We start from the raw sequence: 13,250 nt of genomic DNA on the forward strand, positions 1-13,250 counted from the left end.
TCAAGTATGGCATTGTTTTTATGTCGTATTAGCTTTGTTGTGTTGATGCATTTTGACGTGCTTCAATTTTCCACCGCAACACGCAAACTTCCCCATTCACTCAGTGCGTTATAGTTCCACATCGCTTAGGATTTGTTGCTGCGMGTTTGCGCACTGTGAAGGAAAGAGGAGACCAGCTGTACAGGAAGGCTGCRAAATGAGATGCAGGTGATCGGTATCGGCAACAGGAGCCAATGATTGCCGATCACCGATCATGCACTTTTTCACGAAAATCGGCCCGATTATGATCGGTGACCGATCAATCGGCACACCTCTTTTAAGTCAATTCAGCCGTTTCTCTGTCATATTGGCCGGTACTAAACCTCAGAAAAAAGTGGATTGGTGAGTCCTTACTTCCGTCCAGCTGATCCCCTGTGGTGATGAGTTCAGGTACTCACCACTGCATTGGAGACTTGCAGCATCTCCTCAAACAGTGAATCCTCCTGTTTGTGTCTGCCACTCGTGTCCACGATGATGATCTCAAAGTTTTCGCCTTTGAATTTCTCGACGCCTTCAGCGGCGATCACCACAGGATCCATCTCAGTGTAACTGAACCCAACACAAACAGGGAACCATGAGGAGAATGAGGGAGGGGGCAGAGAGGTACCAGGGGCTAATTACAAACAGGGGAAGCAGCACAGGAACVCTCACCTGCCATAAAAAGGTATTCTGGCTTTGGTGGCGTTTTGTTTGAGCTGATCGAAGGCACCTTGGAGACAAGAGAGGAGTTTTCACATCAAAGAGAAGATGTTTGGGCACACTGGATAAAGAGTGACACCATGCTAGGTAATGCTACAAGCAGTGTGTGTGCCTACCTGCTCTGAAGGTGTCGGCGCAGATCAGGCAAGTCTTCCAGCCTTTTCTCTGGTAATAATAAGCGAGCTGTCGGGAGAAGAACAACACTGCTGTCAGTGGAACACAGACATGAAGGTCTAGCAGCTGTGTGACACAGTGACCATCATTTAACAGTTCCTCCAGTTTTTCGCAAATCTGCAATYGCAGAAATGTACGCAAAATCAGCAGATCTCTGCCTTTTTTTTACATCAACACATAAATGTGAGTTTACTGCAAATTTTCCGCAAAAAACAATCTGTCTGCTTGTTATTTTTTCCTCTTCATTTTCTTCTATATGTAGAGTCTGAAAGGGATGTAATGAGGAAAACTATCACAAAMATCTTTGCAAATATTTCTAAACTGATGTCACAAAATCAATGACTTGAATTGTTAAAAAAAAAAAAAAGCTAAATTCTGGAGAAACATTTCAGGATGATCTGGGTTCAATCTGGAGGTTTGGAGGTGATAAACACATTTCATTCAATTCCACCAAATACCGAGGAAATKGATGCAATCTTCTGGTTTTGMAGAAATTTAAAGTAAAAAAAAAAAAAATGCCTCGCCCAGGGATTTAGCAAATAAATATTTTATTTCYAAGTATCCTAAAACAGGAAAGAGTTTGATTTCCATTATTTCATGTAAATATCTGGTTTCAGATGAATTTCTTGCACAATTCACTAAAAGCTGTTAATTAACCTTAATTTCAGAAGTCAGTCTTGTCTGGGTTCCATCAGAATGCCACATCTAAACCAAGTGACTCCAAACTGAAACTCATCTCAGGTTGTGGGAACATTAACTATCCACATCTTCATCAGGCTCAACAGATGTTCATTCAGACTTAGTTGGAACCAAGACAAACATCTGTTTCCTCCGTTAATTCCATTCTTTTTTGACATATGCTTTTTCTCAAWGTGTATAAAAAAGGTTTTATAACATTTAGGTTTTTTGTGCCTAGCATACTTTAGTAAACAAGTTCTGTTTTACTTTCCTCTGATCATAACATTCGCTCAGAGTTTCTGGGGACTGTTTCATATCCTGATTGTTTCAAATGTTCTTTTCTCTACATTATCATTGAAGGTTTTGGTGCTACTAGTCAAGGGTTTGACCACAATACTGAACAGTTGCGATAACAGAAGCTTCAAATAAGGATGAGGAAAATGTTCCATAAGGTCTGATCATCTTTAAGTCTGTAAACATAARTGATGAGAGAAAGCAGTCCTTTTTAGTCGTTTAGAAGAACTGTAAAATGCCTGTGGTGTTTTAGGAGAGTGTGTCAGGTGTACCAGCAACCCTCCCGACCCCACTAGGGGACAAAGGGTGTACAGAAAATGGATGGATGTGTCAGGTCCAGGTGTGTGCAGTCACCTTGGAGCAGGTTGTAGTTTTGCCACTGCCCTGCAGACCAACAAACATGATGACGTTGTTCTTGCCTTTGGTTGGAGTCCAGGCCTTCACGCCGGGATCGACCAGCTGAAACAGAGCACACACACGTCACACACACATGGACACTTCACAGCAACTGRAACTCATGGTTCTCATGACTTATGGACCTACCTTCACCAGCTCCTTGAACACAGCGTGTTGGATCATCCTCCTCTTGTTCAGGCCTGAGGCCATCTCCTCCARGTCTATGGCGGACCTGCAGGGGGAAGACAAAGGATCTGCTAACAGCCGGGTTCCGCCCAGGAGAACGRGACCAGAACCCGGCTGCATCATGCTTACTTGACGTTTTCCCTCAGCTGTTTGACCAGTTTGATGTTAACGTCTGCCTCCAGGAGAGCAGCACACACCTCCTTCAACATGGCGTTCAACACCTGGGAGGACAAAAACAAACAAACTCCTGAAAATAGCATCTAAAGAACCACTCTCCCATTTCTCCTTTAGGAACCAAATCCAACAGTTTTTCTCCTTCTTTGTGAACAAACTGAATTTTTAATTTCTCACAAAAGATTTAAATTCAATTAAAACTATGATCCTGGGGGTGCTGTGGTGGCGCAGGGGCAAAGCACAACCCATGTATTGAGGCCTTWGTCCTCATGCCAATGGTCGCAGGCTCGATTCTCAGCCTGGTGACATTTGCYGCATGTCTTCCCCCTCTCTCATAACCCTCCTTCCTGTCAAACTACCTTCAAATAAAGGCCACTAGAGCCAACAAAACCTATAAAAAAAACTATGATCCTGAAAGTTACCTTTAAAGAAAACCTAGATAAACACAATCTAAATATCTCATTTAGTCCACCATTTCTTTTTTGCCTCCTCTAACTGTAAAAGTGCACCATTGCAAAAGATGCTACATTTTTTAAAAGATTTATTAAAAGACAAACAGAAGCTTTGTCCAACGTAATATTTGAAGGGAAAAAGCTGATTTAATGTCTCCTTTTATACATGAGTCTGAAGGAGCATTTATGGAAGAATTGTTCATTATTCATCACATTCTTTCACCTTGTTTTTAAGAGAGAGCAGTTGGTATTACGCAGATCTGCAGTAAATCTGGATTTTACTAATATTTCAGCACAAATACAATAAATTTAAAAAGTCAACATTGGATAAAAAGTAAGCAAGGGGAAAAAAATAAAGTAAAATAGAAAATCTATGATGGTGTATTAGGGTCATTGTAGAGATTAATCTCAAACTTTCAGGGGTTTTTTTCTTGCAAATTTTCAACTTGGAGCTCAGAAAATTTCTAGAAAATTTCTGAGATCTCAAAAACTTCTGAGATTTTGGCAGAAATTTACTCTTTACAGATTTGCTATGAAAGAAATCTGAGATTTTATTTCTAAGTCAGCTCAACATGAGCCTCAGTAGAGAACAGAGCTCCCTTTCTAGAAGCCTCTTCTACTTCAGGTCAAACTGAATCAACCTTGTAAGGTTTCTTCAGTAGCAGTTTCCAGAACAAAGAGTAGTGCTTGCCGCCACGCTGTGTGTCCTACCTCTTCATTGATGATGGTGGCATTGCTGAGTGACCTCAGCGCCGAGGTGATCTTCCTTCCCAGGTCGGCCAGCACCATGATGGCACTCTGAAGTAAACCTGGAAGAGCCCAGAGGAACTCACAGACATGTACAAAATCAGCAACAAAACTAAGATCCTGTTGGCTGCTACACTCACTGCTTACCCTACCAGCCTGTGGTCATGTCAACCCTCACTGATTCATAGAACAGACTTTACTGTACGTTATGATTTTTTTAATATTACGGCATCATTGCATCAAACTGAAATTCTGTAGCTGATGCAACCTAAGTATGTGTGAGGTCAAAATGTGCCACTTACCGTCTGTGTGAGTGGGTGTTGTGGAGTGGAAACTTCCAGGTAAGAATCCTCAGTGAGTCAGAGACTGCTGCTTTCCACAGCCACAGCTTCTACACAGAGAAGAGAAAAACTATGTGAATTAATCTCCTCTGGGACAGAGTGTGAAAACATGAGCTGAAACTATGATKTAATCAGATTAATGTAAATACACACCTTTTATTTATCATTTTTGGTTGTGTTTAACTTTGGATAATTAAAACGTCTMCCAGCCCTTTAAAAAAAATGTACGTTTATTGGTCTTTAAGAGAGCAACCTTGAACTATTATACMATTATCTATATATTATTTGAAAATAGTGTCCAAACAACAATAATATCGTTTATCGCAATAATTTCTGGGATAATTTATCGTCCAGCAAAATGCGTTATGGTGACAGATATAATTACAAGAACAAATTTGCGAAGTGGAAGGAAAGTCCATGACAAATAACTCAAAAACTGAACCCACTCAGAGGCTAAATATAGCTCCTACTCAAGTCATTTTTAAAAAGTCTTGGAAATTTCTGGAATTGCACATTTTTTCTTAGAATTTACTTTGGTAAGATAAAGATTATTCATAAAGCAGCAGTTAGTCTTTAAGACACAAAATGATAACAGAAGAGAAGGGGAGATTCAGTGAGCCTAGCGGTGTCTGGAACATGGTGGAAAGGCAAAAAGGAGAATTATTCTGCATAAAAACATTCATAAAATGGATAATTTTATGAATATTCAACAGCAGGCGCTGCTCCTCTGTCCTGTTTGGGTTTTCTGTACTTCCCCATTTTATGATGGTCATTTTGCCAGATCAAACAAGTAGCCAATCACAGTGAATTACTATCAGCTGAGTGTAAACATTAACATCAAATAAATGGCACAGTAAAAGGACCAGCATGGCTAGATGGCGCAACAAATCACAATAATGAAATYAATAAGGTGAATAAATAAGGTATGAATAAACATATTTATGCTGTGTGGCGATTAATTCAGTATTGCAGTTTYATCATCATGAAATTCTTAATTCAGTGTAAGCTGTATGATTGGTTCAACAGATTACTGGAACCGCATTTGGTTTTTTATGACTTATTGTGTTTCAGGAAGGAACCAATCACAGTCTGGCGGCGACACACTGCCTCACTAAGAAAGTAACATCTATCTGAAATAAAGCAATGAGTCACCCAGTTTCAAGTTTGCCATAGCAAACGTGCAACAAGATGAAGCGGGGAGAATTAAATGTTTGGCCTGCATGCAAAACTCTGTACAGTGAGAAACTAGCACTGCACATTACCCTACACACACCATCATAATGGTGAAAAACAGTAAAGGCTGTGTCATGCTGTGGCCAGTAACACTTGAATATGGACAAATTATATATACAGGAGAATCCTGGAGGAAAACCTGTTAGAACCTGCAGAAGACCGGGGTGGAAGTTTAATCTTCCATCAGGAGAACCATTCTGAACATGGAGCCAGAGCTACAGTGAGAAGCATGTTCATGTGCTAGAATGGTCTAGTCAAAGTCCAGACCTAAACCCAATTGAGAAAAAAAAAACTGTGGGAAGACAGAAAATAATGTAGATTCTCTCTGTCTGGTCTTAAAGARCTTCACACAAGATAATGTTGACAACTATTTCAGAGTTTTTCTTCTATTTCGTAATTTTTCTTCAACTAGTTTATAACATGAGGTCCCAGTGAGATACATGTACTGTATACTAACGTTTGTTTAAAACAAACATGGGGCTCTACGATGGCTGGTCAAGAAATCTGATTTTTCTAATGTCGAAAAACATCACTTGTCATTTAGYTTGACTCMAATTCTTATATATTTAAGATCTTAACATATTGAAGGTATTTTAATTTCTTCTGGAGTATTTCAAGAGTAATAATTGAATAATTATTTAAACCTGACGACACTTCAGTGTTTTTAATCCTAAACTGTGTTGGGTGAACAGCCAACAACCGTTAAAGCCTTTCGGTTTAATCTACTTCATCGTAGAAACTGAGACCGACGAGGTAACAAAGCTAAATAATCTCCCAAAATAAAACTAATCAAACAGAACACTAAGTCAGTCTCTGGTGGACGCCAACAACGAGGCCTCAGATTGATGGTGTGCGTGTTGTTTTTTTTTCCCTCAGTTTATGAGCGTCCGGCTCTCAACAACATCACAGCTGTTTACAGCAGTGCTAACGACCTAGCAGCTAGCTAGCTGAACAGCCGACAGTCCAATGTCTTCATCTGGAAACTGTCTCCGGGTCCAATTAGCTCATTAGTATCTAAAATGGCGGAAACTGGACCACAAAATAAATGAGGAGAAATGTGTCAGTGGTTGTTCAGGCTTACCGAGCGCTGGACACTACAATGTAAACGCAGCCGTTTCCAAACTCCACCAGAGAAGTGTCATCGAAACAGAACTAAACCGGAAGCCCTGCGTCATCACGGGTTGTTAATATTCAGTTTATGGGCGTAGTACCGCCGCTTACTGGGCTGGCGCATGGACGTGCATGTCGAAATGGCCTCCTGAACTGGATTTTAAGGTATTTTGGTTGAAAAACTTTCCCCGAATGTCGTGAAACCATTTTTTTTAAGTGTACAGACTCACTTTTCATGTATGTACAAGAAGATGTCAAGTATTACAGATTTAGGGCACACATCAAATTATAAGATGACAGTAAAAAAAAGTAAAATAAAAATATAAAATAAAATTTGTCAGACATCAAACAGAGGGAAAAGAAAAATGGGAAAATCAAATCAAATTGTATTTGTATAGCACATTTCAGCAGCAAGGCATTTCAAAGTGTTTTACATCATAAACACAAAACCACATAGTCATGCAACATAGACGCAACAATCAAAACATTACATTAAGTGCCATCACTAAATTTGTAAATGGTTACATTTCAAATACAACTCTAAACAGGTGGGTTTTTAGTCTAGATTTAAAGGCACTCAGTGTTTCAGCTGTTTTACAGCTTTCTGGAAGTTTGTTCCAAATTTGTGGTGCATAGWAGCTRAATGCTGCTTCTCCTCGTTTGGTTCTGGTTCTGGATGCAGAGCAGAACCAGAACCAGAACCAGAACCAGAAGACCTGAGGGGTCTGGAAGGTTGATGCAACACAAGATCTTTAATGTATTGTGGTGCTGAGCTGTTCAGTGATTTATAAACTAACAACAGTATTTTAAAGAATATTCTCTGAGCTACAGGGAGCCAGTGTAGGGACTTTAAAACTGGTATTATGTGCTCCATCTTTCTGGTTTTAGTGAGAACGCGAGCAGCAGCTTCTGGATCAACTTGATTGATTTGTTGGACAGACCTGTGAAAACGCTGTTGCAGTAATCAATGCAACTAAAGATAAACGCATGGATGAGTTTCTCTAGATCTCGCTGAGACATCAGTCCTCTAATCCTGGAGATGTTTTTCAGGTGATAGAAGGCCGACTTTGTAACTGTTTTTACACAACACCTATAATACAAGCAACATAAGATAAGGTGATAAAAGATTTATTTAAAAACAAAATCTCTATATCAATAAGGCCCAACAATGCATTTTTTTAACAAAAACTTTTTCTTTTTTACAAATTTTGAAAATGAACAGCAAACCTTAGATCAAATACTTTTAACTCACACCTGTTAGGTTCACGCATGATCTTCTTGCTGCCCAAATCCACCAGAGGGGGCGCTGTGGCCAATCACCCATTTTGCCTTGACCGAGAAAAAGAGCGATAGTACTTTTGCAATAAAAAAAATGGTGGAAACTTGAATGGAAAAAAAAAAAAGACTAACTCAAAAAATAAAGATTTTCTTATGTGTAACTCAAGCGTGCTTTATTTAAATCTGAAGAGTCTGGGTTACAATAGTATGAGAAAGAGGACACTGAGGTCCAGTTGGAATTAAGGAAGCTATTCTGGTTCATTCCGGCTGGTTTTCATCAGAGGGGGCTCCACAGAGTCCTCAGGAAGCAGCCAGCTCAGAACTAGTCTGTGCCTCAAACGCTCCTGGGCGGCTGCACCTGATCGACCTCCACTGCTGAATCCTCTGGAACAACATCTCAGACTCTGAAGCCATAGTCAGCAGGAGGGTGAGCGAGTTATCCTGCAGAGGAGAGGCAGGGAGAGACTAACTTCAGAATGATCATGTCCCTGTAGCCTGTGATCAGAACATGCTTTATGCTAAATGTGCTCCAAATGTTCCCATGTCTCTGTTACTGAGCACAGCCCAAGGGTTACTGCTCATCTGACTGAGATAACTGCTACTGGAACAGTAGATAAGAATGGATGGACAAATGGACTGAAAAATATAAAACACTATTTACACTCTTTTCATTTATCCAGACTGACCGTCATTAAAGGGACAGTATTATGCGTTTTCCGGGCACATAGTGCCATTTTATGACATAATTAAGTAACTGTTACCTTCACTTGTTAAAGAAATGCTGCATATAACAAATATGACTTAAAATAAATTTTACTTCCTAATTTAATGCCTTGAAATTGGGTTTCTGTCTCTTTAAAAGTCCTGTTCTGAGACTCCCCCTTCAGGAAGTCATCACTTTATTTACGTTTTTACCAGCATTGCTCTGAGAAGTGACTCCTATAATGAGATCTGCAGATGAACAGTTCCACCAGGTGTTTTCTAATTGCTGTTGGCTAGTCTGAAGGAGCTGAATGGGGACGTCGTGGGGGAGAGCTGTAGGTGAGGAGGAGCTGCGTTTCAAAGGCAGAGCTAAGTCCAACCAGGCGTTTTGCATGGCTGAATGGTTCTCAAACATGCATGAAAAAAAATTAAAGCAACACTCCTGGTATGCTATTGATGAGGGAACAACGTTATAACATGGCGTAAAGCTCTAAAAAAGTCTATTTTAAATGTTACCGCCCCTTTAAGAAGTTCAGCACTGACATCCTGCAAACAGATACCGGGGTACAGTTTGTGGTTCCACGTCTGTGACGGAACTGACCAGCAGGGCGAGAGAGTTGGTGCTGGTGGTTCGGTTGTGGGTAGATCTCAGCTTCTCCTCCAGACACTCTATGAAGTCCATCATCAGCCTGATGGAGTCCACCACAGAGCTGGAGCAGAGAATTAGACATGAGCTGGAAATAAGACACTTTTGTCCAGGTCAGCACATACACCAGATGACCAACTCTTGTTATAAACCATCAGATCTTACGCATGCAGGTGAGCCAGGACGGGCAGGTTGGTCCGAGCAAGCGGCCGCATCAGCCTCTGTCTTAGAACCTTGTGCTCCCTCAGGATGCCCAGGAGGTGGTTACCAAGCAACTGCAGCTTCTCATTCTTCTGACCTGATGGAGAGAGGAGGAGTCGGGGGGTGGGGGGAGGTTAATCAGCAGTAATCTGACATGTGACTGCTCTGGTCTTTGTCATGTCACAAACTGAGCTGGATTTCTCATGAAGCACTGTTAAAAACTAGAGATGACTGATACAACATTCATATCTGTATTGCTCACAATATTGAAAAAAATAATAGATTGGGTAACGGTGACAATGTGTCTGATCCATAATGACAGGTCTAGTCAGTCTAATGCTGATTTCAGGTTAAAATAAAATGCTTGTGACAGAGCTGGATGAGAATGAGACTCACTGAGGTGGAATCCATGGGCGACGCCAGCACTTTGTTCATCCACCTTCAACAGCTCCAACTGCAGCTGCACCTGGATCAGTGGGACCAGACAGAACACGTGTACAGAATGTCAGCCTGTTGTTATAGCCTGAAGAACCAATAGGACGCAGCGGTTGCTAAGGAAACTGGGTTTTTTTCGCTTAACGAGAGGTAATTTTTCTCTGAAAACCAGGACTTTTCCTTCCTGAAAGTCAGACCGGCTCATCAACAAGCTACTTGAGGAGTTCTGGAAAGAACATATTTACAGGCAAAACATTTTTGTATCTTAAATGCAAAATGTACAGATTTTTTTTTGTACAGCTTTGAATTAATTACTGCTCTGTTCTTGTTCAACTTTTTTTTTGTCCTGTTAATGATTTATCAATTACTAAATTACAGTAAGTCAAATAATTGATTCATTACAATTAATTGTTTAAGCCCTAATAACAAACCTCGTTGTTACATAGAAATTAGATCCTGTGCACAAAATAGTCACTTTGTGCTGATTAGAGCAACAAGATTTTAATTGAAATTAGTGAAACAAGCACTTTAGGATGTAGTGCAACAAGCAGTGAGTGTGATCACAGCCAGGCATACCTCATCCAGCCGCTTCTGCTTTCTGATGAGCTCTTCTGCCTCACGCAGGCGGGCCGAGAAAACGGGACTCGGCTCAGAAAAGGCTGAGTCGATTTCATCCTAAGGGGAGATAGAGAAGATATCACTCCAGAGCGCTGACCTATCGGATATAACTCACACATCCAGATTCATGAGAAAAATGTAGGAATTGACTAAAATGTCTGGCTTTCCTGCTTACACCTTTAAAAACAATCTTTCAAGGTTCTATAAACATATTTGCACAGGTTTGTGTGACATGTTGCTCCATTATGAAACATTTCACACACAGTGAATCAGTAAACTGTGCTCGTATGTTGCAAAGTAAGTCATTTGATATCTATGTTTGTTTTTTATTTAATAAGGGGATAAGTAGGAAATAAGATCAAGAGAAAATAATTCATATAACAGCAGGGGGACATGATGTCCTGACCTGGGAGGCGGCTCCCACAGAGACGCATCTGGACAGCAAACTCGCAGCCGGAGTCACAGAGAACGGAGACAAATCCCACTGATGCATCTGGAAGTGAAACATGGACATTCAACTACATTATTAATACAGCAGATCTCAAGAGCAGCTAATGGAAGCTAATGCATCTCTACTGTTCTCTAATAAACATATGAGGTCAGAAATAAAACAACTGGATTTATACAGATTACATGACGCACAGCTGGGCTCTGTTTACTAATCAGGTAACTTCTGAAATTAGTTGCACTTGATTTCATTTAGAGGTTTCACAAACACAACTATGTATTGTGGTGAGTTTATGATATAAAATCATAACAACGTAAATTGAAGAAAAAATTATCAGTGTAATGAGAACAAAAGACGATATTTCTAGCTGTGAAAGTCCGGGGATGTGAATGAAACTTTCTGAAGGATAACATGGATGTTATCTGATCCTTATCTGAACAGCACAGGCTGAACGGTCAAAGTGCAAAGCATTAAAAACCAAAAGAGATTAATATCTCTGTCATTGTCTGCTGCCTTTCTGAGGTTTTTATCTTCCAAATAGACATCACAGCTATTGGTTCAACAGGTCTCACAGAAGACAGACTGTGTCTGACCTGTGTAGACACCGGGGTGGATGAACCGGAGGTTAAGCTCTCACCTTTGCGTCGTTACTCAGTCTACCGACCACATAATCGACCCGCTCTGTTTGACCCAGCGCCGGGGAAAGGCTGCGGCTTTTCGACTCAAATCTGAGCGCTTTTCCGCCAAGTTTCTTCTTCTTCTCCGGTAAACATCTTAGAAAAACAACACCGCCCCCTATTGGTCTGATTGTTGGACTCAAACAAAAGTTATTTTTTCGATGTTTTTTAAATTATTTTTTTATTATTATGATTTCACATTGGCACACACCCCTGTGGAGTGCCACTGTTTAGCGTTATGCTGCAGGGCTCTATTTTAACCTTTTATATCCATTTTATGGGAATGTCTTATTCAGGAGCTAATGAATACATGTTATTTTCCATCAGTATATTTAGGATGATGGTGTTGAAAACAGAATTGCAATCAATAAAAGGTATAAAACTATAAAAATCTTGTACGGTGTCATTGAGTGCCAGAAAGGCGCCTTTATTATTATTATTATTATTATTATTATTATTATTATTATTATTATTATTATTATTATTATTATTATTATTATTATTATTATTATTATTATTATTATTATTATTATTATTATAAAAGGGCTGTGTGCTGAGTCCCAAAGGCTATGCTTCCATATACTTCCACAGACAAATTTTAAAAAAAAAATGCCTATAAAGGTATTTCAGAGGAAAACGAAAAGGGCAAACATGGTGTAGTGATGGTTGTAGTTATTTTAACCTCTTTTTCTCAAAAGCCTCCATATCCTGGTCCATGCAGTCCTGATGGAGCCACAGTTCGAGCACTACCACTCCAGCCCAGTAGATGGCAAAATACAGCAAAAAGTACACGTAACTCCGCAAACGGAAGACGAAGAAGTCGGAAAGGGAAGAGGAGGAGATTCATTCTGAAGCAGCGACGCCCTCCTCACTGAACTTGTTTTCATCGGTTTGATCAGTTTAATTCAGTTTACTGATCCGGACCAGAACCGTCCACCGAGTCCACGGTGAGGTGAGTTAACAACACGGAACTCCCGGAAGTTAGCTGTAGGGTCACGTCACGTCACAGGGTAATCTGTGAGCAGAGAGGCTTTAACACGGAACACCAAGCTGAGAGGGTTCATGGAGCTCAGGCGGCTGTTTGGTACAGTGGAGGGGCCTGAGCTGCTAGCAGGAAACTGATGTGTGTCTGTAGGTGACATTCTAACGTGTTCTAGTAACTATGACAGTACAACAAAAGAAAGCAGCAATGCGTAGCACGATTTAACTGGTGCTAGTTAAAATCCTAAAGCAACAATAAAATCCAGCAGAACATTTATTAGTAAAGTTATGATAATAAAACGGTGACGTTTCTTGTTTAATATTCATAGTAAATGGATAAGCATAATAAAGAGGACCAATAGTTCATGTGTCAATATGGAGTGAAGTTATAAGTTTCATAAAATCTTAAATGATTAACTGGACTTATTAATTACTTTAACATCTATTTATTCATAAAAGTATTTTTCCTCAGTCTCATTAGGTTAAATGTATTTGCTCTCAATTTTATGAAAATGTGAGAGGGGAGATTCTTTTTGACATTAAGTCTAAAATGACACTTTATTCAAAGCAATAGATAGAAAATATTCATTGGAATCCTAATATTTATACTTTATTATAAATTCGATAACTATTCTGGATCAAGTCATGAAAAGAGTCAATGTAATCATGATTATATGAGCGGAATTGAGAATGAATGTTCTCGAAGAAGACTAGGGCTACTAAAACATGTGTTTATATATA

At 39.8% G+C, this 13,250-nt stretch overlaps 3 protein-coding genes across 5 annotated transcripts in view; 1 reads left to right on the forward strand and 2 right to left on the reverse strand.

Annotated features, from left to right (window-relative positions):
- srp54 (signal recognition particle 54) overlaps positions 1–6,602 on the reverse strand; it is a 13,384-nt gene extending 6,782 nt beyond the window's left edge. The window contains exons 1-9 of one of the 2 annotated variants that reach the window (XM_008398714.1): positions 6,495–6,602; positions 4,142–4,230; positions 3,804–3,901; positions 2,596–2,687; positions 2,428–2,512; positions 2,239–2,343; positions 855–921; positions 691–748; positions 438–588 (exon numbers count right to left, since the gene is read on the reverse strand). In XM_008398714.1, coding sequence (XP_008396936.1) covers positions 438–588; positions 691–748; positions 855–921; positions 2,239–2,343; positions 2,428–2,512; positions 2,596–2,687; positions 3,804–3,881 — 636 coding nt within the window. In that variant the 5' untranslated portion in view covers positions 3,882–3,901; positions 4,142–4,230; positions 6,495–6,602. The remainder of the gene's footprint in view (positions 1–437; positions 589–690; positions 749–854; positions 922–2,238; positions 2,344–2,427; positions 2,513–2,595; positions 2,688–3,803; positions 3,902–4,141; positions 4,231–6,494) is intronic. The other variant, XM_008398715.2, reaches the window with a different exon arrangement.
- A 1,345-nt stretch (positions 6,603–7,947) lies between these two features.
- Positions 7,948–11,611, reverse strand: haus2 (HAUS augmin like complex subunit 2). Its single transcript, XM_008398716.2, has 7 exons — positions 11,489–11,611; positions 10,810–10,896; positions 10,362–10,460; positions 9,747–9,816; positions 9,315–9,447; positions 9,105–9,213; positions 7,948–8,242 (listed from the first exon to the last, which is right to left on the reverse strand). Exons 2-7 carry the CDS (start codon positions 10,894–10,896, stop codon positions 8,102–8,104), a joined length of 639 nt encoding a protein of 212 aa, XP_008396938.1. The 5' UTR covers positions 11,489–11,611; the 3' UTR covers positions 7,948–8,101.
- Positions 11,612–12,349: 738 nt separating this feature from the next.
- Positions 12,350–13,250, forward strand: part of lrrc57 (leucine rich repeat containing 57) — a 7,867-nt gene continuing 6,966 nt past the window's right edge. The window contains exon 1 of one of the 2 annotated variants that reach the window (XM_008398717.2): positions 12,350–12,480. The gene's annotated coding sequence lies outside the window, so the exon portion shown is untranslated. Of the gene's footprint in view, positions 12,481–12,501; positions 12,664–13,250 lie in introns of those variants that run through there. The other variant, XM_008398719.2, reaches the window with a different exon arrangement.

Source organism: Poecilia reticulata, linkage group LG22, assembly GCF_000633615.1.
Source record: "Poecilia reticulata strain Guanapo linkage group LG22, Guppy_female_1.0+MT, whole genome shotgun sequence".
NCBI classification, from domain to species: Eukaryota; Metazoa; Chordata; class Actinopteri; order Cyprinodontiformes; family Poeciliidae; genus Poecilia; species Poecilia reticulata.